This window comes from Pseudoliparis swirei, chromosome 1 (assembly GCF_029220125.1).
Source record: "Pseudoliparis swirei isolate HS2019 ecotype Mariana Trench chromosome 1, NWPU_hadal_v1, whole genome shotgun sequence".
Lineage (NCBI taxonomy): Eukaryota > Metazoa > Chordata > Actinopteri > Perciformes > Liparidae > Pseudoliparis > Pseudoliparis swirei.
In genome coordinates, this window is record NC_079388.1 from 8,314,016 (window position 1) to 8,324,053 (window position 10,038).

Below are 10,038 nucleotides of genomic sequence, written 5' to 3' on the forward strand. Positions count from 1 at the left end.
ACTTATTGCACTACCTGAATAAATGAAACTGTCCTTAAGGGGTCAGGGAGTTTTATCACATGGTCTTGTTGCCTTAGGCCCTATGGCTCTTTCCCAGAACATAGTTCTGTACCTTCCTGACCTTGAGAAATATGGGAACATAAAGAGCTGGACAGTATCTATATAAAGAGCTGCAGGTTGCACTTTCCCTTACTTCCAGAGAAAAGACACCATGAAGACCCTGGTATTTCTGGCTTTGCTTGGAGCAGCATGTAAGAGTCTAATCAAATTGTTATTGTCAGATTTTGCTTTGATCAACTTTAAATGGACTCTAATGCATATGTGACAGGACTGTATAGTTTAAGACACATTTGAACTGCTCCAAAGCTTTTATGTATTTGATTTGCTATTCATGGCAATGGTTAAGTATTTCTAGGTTGTGTTTCATGTCCTAATCCTCGCATGCTGTTTCAGTTGCTGCAGCTGAGGATGATAAGATTGTGGGAGGTTCCGAGTGTCCCAGACAGTATGTCCCCTATCAGGTGTCTCTGAACGCCGGGTATCACTTCTGCGGTGGATCCCTCATCTCCAGCCAGTGGGTGGTGTCAGCTGCTCACTGCTACAAGTCGTAAGTACAATAAGTCAAATGGTTTTTGCATTACAATCCACTTATGTATCCTGCAAGTCATGAAATGTCCTATCAAACCAAAGATCAAAAGTGATTGTGCGTCAGCAGATGGGTTTTATTGGTCTGAACGCTGAGCTTAATTACATTAGTCGCTCGGATGGAAATGACCATTTGAGGTTGTTAAAGCAATGAAATGTCCATCAGACATTGAGGCTGATGTTCTCTTTCACCACATACAGGACTGTCTCAGAAAATTAGAATATTGTGATAAAGTTCTTTATTTTCTGTAATGCAATTAAAAAAACAAAAATGTATTCTGTTCTGGATTCATCACAAATAAATCAAAATATTTATTGCCTTTTTTTTATTATTTAATATTTGCACTTAAAGCTTCTAAAATCCTATCTCATAAAATTTGAATATTTCCTCAGACCAAGTAAAAAAAGATTTATAACAGCAAAACAAAAACATAGATTTGAAATAGTGTATCCAGGTGCTCTGAGTGAATTAGACGATTCAAGTGATTTGTGAAGTACCCTACTGGTATACTTTTCATGATATTCTAATATTTAGAGATAGGATATTTGAGTTTTCTTAAGCTGTAAGCCATAATCAGCAATATTAAAAGAATAAAAGGCTTGCAATATTTCAGTTGAATTGTATCAGAATCCAGAATGCATTTGTTTTTTTTTTTTAACATTACAGAAAATAAAGAACTTTATCACAATATTCTAATTTTCTAAGACAGTCCTGTATATGCTTTGTAAGGACACCCGTCAGGCCCTTCACTATATGACTCGTACATAATAATAATAATAATAATAATTCATTATATTTGTAAAGCGCTTTCATGAAGACAAAGACTGACAAAAAATGCTGCGAAAAGAACAGACAAGAATGGGCAACATATAGAGACAAAATAGAACAGAACAACAAAACACAGTAGTCAGGGAAAAATAGAAGCAAAGCGGAGGGGGGGGTTTGGGGAAAGGAGGTGGTTAAGGGTAGGGGGTCACATCGGGAGAAGAGGTAGGTTTAAGGCGGATTTGAAGGTGGTAAGTGAAGGTGAGTCTCTGACAGGCTGGGGGAGGGAGTTCCAGAGACGAGGTGCAACTCGAGAGAAGGCTCGATCACCAAAGTGTTTGAGTTTGGACGGAGGAACAATGAGGGGAGTGGATGAGGATCGGAGGGTTAGGAGTGAGGCGATGAAGAAGGAGGTCAGTCAGGTAAGGGGGCAGGCAGTGAAGTGCTTTGTAGGTGAGGAGGAGCACTTTAAAGTTGATGCGGTCTTTGATGGGGAGCCAGTGGAGAGATTGGAGGACAGGAGTGATATGATCACGGAACCGGGTGGTAGTGAGCAGACGGGCGGCAGAGTTCTGTACCATCTGTAGTCGATGGAGGGAGCGGGAAGTGATGCCCGTGAGGAGGGAGTTGCAGTAGTCCAGGCGGGGGAGAGCGTGAATGAGGCATTCAGCGGCAGTGGGAGAGAGGCAGTGTCTGATTTTGGCAATGTTGCGGAGATGGAAGTAGGAGGTCTTAATAATGGAGCTAACATGAGGGTCGAATGAGAGGGTGGGGTCCAGGATGAAGCCAAGGTTGCGAGCCAGGGGGGAGGGGGTAATGGTTGTGTCGTCAATGGTAAGAGTGATGGGTCCGTACATATGATTATTAAAGTATTCACACATACTTTTTAACATCTCCCCTCCTCCAGTCGTATCCAGGTTCGCCTCGGCGAACACAACATCGCTGTGAACGAGGGCACGGAGCAGTGGATCGGTGCCTCCAAGATGATCAAGCACCCGCAGTACAACAGCTACAATCTAGACAACGACATCATGCTGATCAAGCTGAGCCGCCCTGCCGCCCTCAACAGCAACGTCAAGACCGTATCCCTGCCCTCCCGCTGCACCCAGGCCGACGAGAACTGCCTGGTGTCCGGCTGGGGCAACACCAACGCCAACGGAAGTGAGTTGAGTCTGGAAGCTGGGAGAGAAGAGAGGTCACGGGCGTGGTCTCTCACGATAATGTGGGATGACGCGTACAGAGCAGCACAGAGTTATTTGTTTGTCTTGAGACTTAATTATTTCTAGTGTGTTGGGTCGGACAGACGTGGTACTAGGAGGCTGAGGGGAGTTTGAGGTTTTTTTTCTAGAAAAGCAGTAATAAATAGCTGGAGTACCCCTTTAATTATACATATCACACATTTTACTGTTTTGCAATAATTCACTAACTCGCATCTCTAGGTCTCAAAATAAATAAATAATATATATATTTATAATAAATATATATATGTTATGAGACCTAGAGATGTGTGTGTATGTATGTATATATATATGTGTATATATATATATGTGTATGTATATATATGTGTTTATATATGTATATACAGGACTGTCTCAGAAAATTAGAATATTGTGATAAAGTTCTTTATTTCTAAAATAAAAAAAAAAAAACAAAAATGTCATTTTCATTCATTTCAAATCAAAAAAAAAAATTTTATTCTTTTAATATTGTTGATTATGGCTTACAGTTTAAGAAAACTCAAATATCCTATTTCTAAATATTAGAATATCATGAAAAAGTATACTAGTAGGGTATTAAACAAATCACTTGAATCGCCTAATTAACTCGAAACACCTGGAAACACATTTTCAAATGTTTGATTTTGTTTTGCTGTTATAAATCTTTTTTTAACTTGGTCTGAGGAAATATTCAAATTTTATGAGATAGGATTTTAGAGTTTTCTTAAGCTATAATCAGCAATATTAAAAGAATAAAAGGCTTGCAATATTTCAGTTGATTGTATGAATCCAGATGCATGACATTTTTTTTTTTTTTTATTTTGCAAAGATAATAAAAGAACTTTATCAACAATTTCTATATGTGTGTATATATATATGTGTATACATATATATGTGTATACATATATATGTGTATATATACATATGTACTGTATATGTATGTACATGTACATATATGTGTATATATACATGGATATGGATATATATATATGTATATATGTGGGACTATAGTGAAAAATACAATAAGACGTATTTACATTGCTTCTTTTGTTCGTCTACTGGTTACAAACCTAAATGTAATAATTTTTACAATGATATAATTTAGAGGAAAGCAGCACATCTCGACATTAAGGAAGTGGCAACGACCAAACGTTTGCCAAATCATGAAGTCGACTCATCGCGACATTACTCATACGATACCACATTCTGGCGTACATGTAGTATTTACACAAGATGCAGTAACGGAGACCTGCCTTCCTGCTCCGCAGACAGCTTCCCTGACAGGCTGCAGTGTCTGAGGCAGCCCATCATCGATGACCGGATCTGCAGGAACGCCTATCCTCACCTCTTCACCGAGAACATGCTTTGCTCAGGGTTCATGAACGGAGGCGCCAGCAGCTGCCAGGTGAGTTGGACTAAACCACAGTGAACCAGTCTGTGACTCGGTGTTGGGAGGAAACTAGAGTCCACACGACAGCACTTATCAACGCGGTTGGCACCGTTAGCTGCGAGCCGCCGCCATGTTGAGGAGTGATGGAGGCGCTATCGTGTTGGTGTTGAGCATCTTTATATAGGAGCGCTCTATGATACACATACAGCAACATATCTGTCAACATAGAGGTGTCATCATTACGCTTTGATGTTATGTGTACATATTTTCACTGACCATACCCAAAGATGAAATGGGGATGAACAACCAGAGAGAACAGCAAAACGCTGGCATTACCCTTTAATACAAAGTTACCATTTCTATCTTGATGTACAGTGCTCACCATGACGACGGAACACATGCCATTGATTTACTGTGACCACTTCCAGTGACATCTTCTTCTGCTTGTGTTGCAGGGAGACTCTGGCGGTCCTCTGGTGTGTAACGGTCAGCTGCAGGGAGTTGTGTCCTGGGGTTACGACTGCGCCATGAAGGGTCACCCCAGCGTCTACGCCCGCGTGTGCCGCTACAACAGCTGGATCAGCAACACCATGCGCAACAACTGAAGGCACTCGCTCACCCGCACGCCAATGTGTTCACCCTCAGTTTATTTGAAACACCCTCTATATTACTTGTTGATTCACAACCATCTCAGGAATAGCATACTTCGGCATAATATTCTGAAGAATTGAATAAATGAATAAAAAATCAGCATCCACTGACTTTTCTTTGTTTTTCTGCATTGAGTTTCACAGTTGTTGTCAAAAAATAGCAGCATGGTCATTTTGTATTTTTCAATGGTTCTGTATAAATTCTGCGCTGACACAAGGCCCCTGCTGTCTTGAAATTCACACAGAATAAACAAACAAAAGATAAACCTTAATTGCTTGCAAAACATTCAGGTTTGATATTTAATTTATATTTACTCTACTAGAGACACACATCCATGAAATACCTTTCATACTTGGTTACCGTGGGCACAACGAGTGATATGGGAGACAAGCAAACTTGAGTAAATAAGCAATAAGGAATAAATGCGTTTCACTTGTTTGGATTCTCTGCGTGCAGTCCTCAGATGGCGCTTTGTAAACTTCAGTGTTTCTTGTTTGCGGAGGCAGCCTAAAACATACAAAGGAAAAGACAGAGAGAGCAGAGGGTAAAGCCACGCAGCCTTATCAAACAGCATAGCATGTGCAAATAAAAACCTATCTAGGGATGACATTATGAAAATAAATACATATTTGTATCGCACCTTTCATAAAAGAAATGCAGCACAAGGTGCTTTACAATACAGGAAAATGGACGAGAATAAAAACAGGAATCGAATGCCGTAGCTAATTAAAAATAAGATGAAAAAAACACTTAATAATATTAAAGACTGTGACTATTGTTGCACAGCAGGCACAGAGACAGCATAAACACTGCAGCATTATCAAAGGGTCTCCATTCTCTTCTTACATCATAATGTCTTGTTAACCTGTTGGCCGGTCACAGCACCTAGAGATGTTTAACTGTGTGGATGATAGGACATACAAATATTACACAAGTGTTTTCTGTATAAACATAAAATCATCCGATGTAGTTTCTTGGAACCGTTTAAAAAAAAGATGAATATGAGGTATTTGACACATAGTATAGGGCATGAAATTATTATTATTATACATAGGAAAAGCTGTAAAACTTTTCATTTTACTTGGCTAAGGATGTAACTAATTAATAATATCAACTAATCCTAACATTAGAGGAACTATAATCTAAAGATGTGTAGCCGTTATATTTGGTAAATGAATAATTAAGTAATCTATTAATTGTTTCTGGTGTAAAACCAGTTGTTATTTGCTGGGAGCCAGCTCCCTGTGCCTGGCAAGCTTCACGGTGTCAACCCATTCTGCGACCTTCAGTTTGCCAGACCTGAAGAATCAATTATCAGTTGATGTGATGAGTCAACTGACTTGACAGTTTTCTAAAAAACACATACGGTTTAATTTAACACATAGGCAGTTGTGTTGCAGAGGAGTGCCAGTCTGGCTTCATAGCTGTCGCCATGCTGTTTGTCGCGATTAGCATTACTGTTGGCACTAATCATCTTGTTTCACTCTGAATATGAATTATTTTCTTACATGAACAAATGTAAGACAATACATCTTCACAGGAGTTTGTGAAGGCCGAGAGGCACACACTTGGGGCTACGGTGAGGCTAGCTCGTGTCATGCTTCTTGAAAGCTACATGAAATACACCTCTCAACAAAAGGGACAACTTCTGGTTCTGAAAAGTGAAAAGTGACAAATAAAAAATGCGCAAGTGCCTTAAACCTGCATTCTTTGTGACGACCAGCAGGGCTGCAAACAGAATCTGGGCCTGGCAGGCCTCACTCTTTCCTACCTGCATTCTCCTCTAAATATATTCTGGCTCCAAAAAAACAATATGGCCAATGCCAAAAAGTCAATTTTCAAAAGCTTCAAAGTGGTAGTTTGACGTCACAGTGACTATGTCCACTTCTGATAGAGTGCGGCAGGGATAAAGTACTTTTGTAAGCCAAACTGGAAGTTACATCACTCTCTACATAAAAAACAATGGGATTTTTCAATTGGCTCTTAGATTATTGCAAGGAATAATTGCATTCTCATTTAGCCATTTGTAGCAAGTGTCTTTTTGGGGATATGTAAAAGCTTCACATTCTTTTAAGAGGTTTCTGCTGACATTTGTTTCATGTCTTAGAACAAACAAAACAAATCTACACAGAGGCCTTAGTTGTTGCTTTAGGAGGGTGGGATTGATTGATTCATCCTCACAGGGAAATGTGTCATAGCAGCAGAAGAACAAAAGGTACACAGCATAGATACATCGTCATCTCTTGTTGATTGATGTTGCTCATTTTTAACTTGCTTGTTTAATGTTAGTGTCTTACACATCAATTGTCATTTTGGATGTTATGAGTCACATTGATACGCAACTTGTTGTCATGTTGTAATGGTCCTGTGTTACCAAAAATATCACCATGTATTTTTCTCCACAGTGCATTTATCACCTCACTTAATTGACACTTTGGAATCAATTACCCCAGCTTAGATTAGATTTTTTAAATACATTGTTTTAACTTATTCCCCCCCCCCCCCGACGTTTCACGTCAGATACGTTGACTTAGACCTCCGCCCACCTGTCTCTGTGATTGACAGGTGACTCAGCCAATCACGTCGAGCTGGTTATAACATTAACAGTTGATGACTTCTTGAGGAAAGTTGACGGCGCTCTCTGAAACTCCTGCTGGTTGACACCCTTCACCGCGACACTGGGCATCGACAAAGCAAATTGGAGAAGAGGGTGAGCTTTAAATTCATTTTTTTATTGTTACTTATTAACTAGAGTGCAGTGCTGTTGGAGCTTCTTGCTAACATTAGCTGCTAGCTTGAGTGGCAGTTCGTTAGCTAGCGAGCTAACTGAACACATGCGGCTACCATAATATCCAGCAATAACAATGATCACATCTCATGTGACGTTTCAAAAACGACAGTCAGGTCGGGTTTGGGATGGAGTTTGGTCCCATGCTGAGAAGTGAGGGAGGAAGGATGCTGAGGAGGGAGGGAGGGAGGAAGCTAAGGAGGGAGGGAGGGAGGGAGGAAGCTGAGGATGCTGAGAAGTGAGGGAGGAAGGATGCTGAGGAGGGAGGGAGGGAGGAAGCTGAGGATGCTGAGGAGTGAGGGAGGGAGGAAGCTGAGGATGCTGAGGAGTGAGGGAGAGAGGATGCTGAGGATGCTGAGGAGTGAGGGAGGGAGGAAGCTGAGGATGCTGAGGGAGAGAGGATGCTGAGGAGTGAGGGAGGAAGGATGCTAAGGAGGGAGGGAGGGAGGAAGCTGAGGATGCTGAGGAGTGAGGGAGGAAGGATGCTAAGGAGGGAGGGAGGGAGGAAGCTGAGGATGCTGAGGAGTGAGGGAGGGAGGATTCTAAGGAGGGAGGGAGGGAGGAAGCTGAGGATGCCAAGGAGGGAGGGAGGGAGGAAGCTGAGGATGCTGAGGAGTGAGGGAGGGAGGAAGCTGAGGATGCTGAGGAGTGAGGGAGGGAGGAAGCTGAGGATACTGAGGAGTGAGGGAGGAAGGATGCTAAGGAGTGAGGGAGGGAGGAAGCTGAGGATACTGAGGAGTGAGGAGGAGGATTCTGGAGGAGGGGAGGGAGCTGAGGATGCCAAGGAGGAGGGAGGAGGCTGAGGATGCTAAGGAGTGAGGGAGGGAGGAAGCTGAGGATACTGAGGAGTGAGGGAGGGAGGAAGCTGAGGAGTGAGGGAGGAAGGATGCTGAGGAGTGAGAGAGGGAGGAAGCTGAGGATGCTGAGGTGTGAGTGAGGGAGGATACTGAGGAGTGAGGGAGGGAGGATTCTAAGGAGGAAGGGAGGGAGGAAGCTGAGGATGCCAAGGAGGGAGGGAGGGAGGAAGCTGAGGATGCTGAGGAGTGAGGGAGGTAGGATGCTGAGGAGTGAGGGAGGTAGGATGCTGAGGAGTGAGGGAGGTAGGATGCCTGGAATAGCCTGTTATAACTTGAGTAACCTGCAATAACCTTGCCAGCAGCTTGACATCTCTGCTTTCCTCAGCTCTTAAACTACAGTCACTATAACGGCAACGGTAACATCCCCATGTATATTTAATCACACAGTACTCTCGTGCCATATTGATGGTTAAACAATGTTAAACAATGAGCCTTTCCACTGTGGCCATGCTGGGCGAGAGCTGCTCCCAGTGGCCGCCAGCAGAGGGCAGTGTGGAGGCAACAGTTCACATCTCAGACCCATGTCTCTGTTTTACGAGACTCAAAGGTTCTTAAAGAATTGTGCTGCGGTCAGCAGGCGAGGAGAAAGCAACTCAGTGAGGAGGACCATAGTTTGGTAACCTTTTAGTTTCTTTCTTTCTTTTATTTATTTATTTTTACCAATCAGATTAGAGTGCAGTCGATGTTTAAAATGTGCTCATGGGTTGAAAGAAATTCAGAAGTGAATGATGATACATTTTAAAAGATGAGATACTGCTTTTTATGAAATGTAATTGCTTTCTTTCATCATCGATTCAATATTTGTTGCCAGTGGCATGCCATCTTTTTTAAGATGTATCGGCTATAGTACAGACCTCAGTTTTCCAGGGTGATTGCTGTCCTTGGGGGGAGGAAAGGCAGTGTGCAGTGAGTGTTATGAGTATTTTATTAATAAAAGGACCTCATTGAAATGTATGTCTAAAGAAAACGTTTCATAACCAAGGTGAATAGGTTTTCAGCAAATGTCTCTCTTGACTTCCCGTGATCTGCCTGCTTTCTCCTCTGTTCTCAGCTCTTTCCCTTCATTCCTGCTATCATATTAGTAAGAGTAATAAAGTAATGTCCCTCTGTCGATCTGCAACAATATCTTCAGGCAGCCTACAGCCTACCTCTAACATCATATTTTACATTAGCTGTCATTTAAACAACTTCTCAGGTTCACATAATGTAAGTTGCACTGAGTCATGTTGTGTATAAAATGTAAAAAATAATGGCAAAAGACAAGTACCAGATATCGGAGATAAAGGTTTTCTTACTTATCCAATACAACTGCGTAGTAGAAATAGAAGATATGTTAAATCCAATTTATAGTCAGTTGAAGAATAATACAATCGATTCATTGTGGAAGTTTTGTAATCTTTGATAAAAACATCAGAGCTTGTGAGGAATTAGAATCATTTTATTGTAAATAGAATAATTTTAGGGTTTTGATTGTCAATTCAAAACTATTAACCGGTTGAAGGCATCGCATTTTGAGCCTGGTCGCTTGATTTTATTATTTGTGAAATTGTTTGACTAAATGATTCATCAAGAAAATAATAGTTGGATCATTAATTCTTGCTAAACTAATTATATTGTCTCCAAGCATTGCTTTATTTTTGTGTGTGTTTCGTTGTAAGTGTGTAGTTTTTACACTGACAATAAAATACAGTAAATCCCACCGTTTTAATTATTGCTTTCTTCGA

The 10,038-nt window shown here is 41.3% G+C and overlaps 1 protein-coding gene across 1 annotated transcript; it reads left to right on the forward strand.

The window, feature by feature from the left end:
- Positions 1–211: 211 nt before the first annotated feature.
- LOC130197943 (trypsin-like) lies at positions 212–4,744 on the forward strand. Its single transcript, XM_056420934.1, has 5 exons — positions 212–251; positions 454–607; positions 2,319–2,572; positions 3,897–4,033; positions 4,474–4,744. The coding sequence occupies exons 1-5, from the start codon at positions 212–214 to the stop codon at positions 4,621–4,623; spliced, it is 735 nt and encodes a 244-aa protein (XP_056276909.1). The 3' UTR covers positions 4,624–4,744.
- The last annotated feature ends 5,294 nt before the right edge of the window (positions 4,745–10,038 follow it).

Coding starts and splice junctions, on each gene's coding strand:
- LOC130197943 (XM_056420934.1), top strand. CDS start 212: ATGAAGACCCTGGTATTTCTGGCTTTGCTTGGAGCAGCAT. Junction 252..453: donor GGCTTTGCTTGGAGCAGCAT/GTAAGAGTCTAA, acceptor ATGCTGTTTCAG/TTGCTGCAGCTGAGGATGAT. Junction 608..2,318: donor GCTGCTCACTGCTACAAGTC/GTAAGTACAATA, acceptor CCCCTCCTCCAG/TCGTATCCAGGTTCGCCTCG.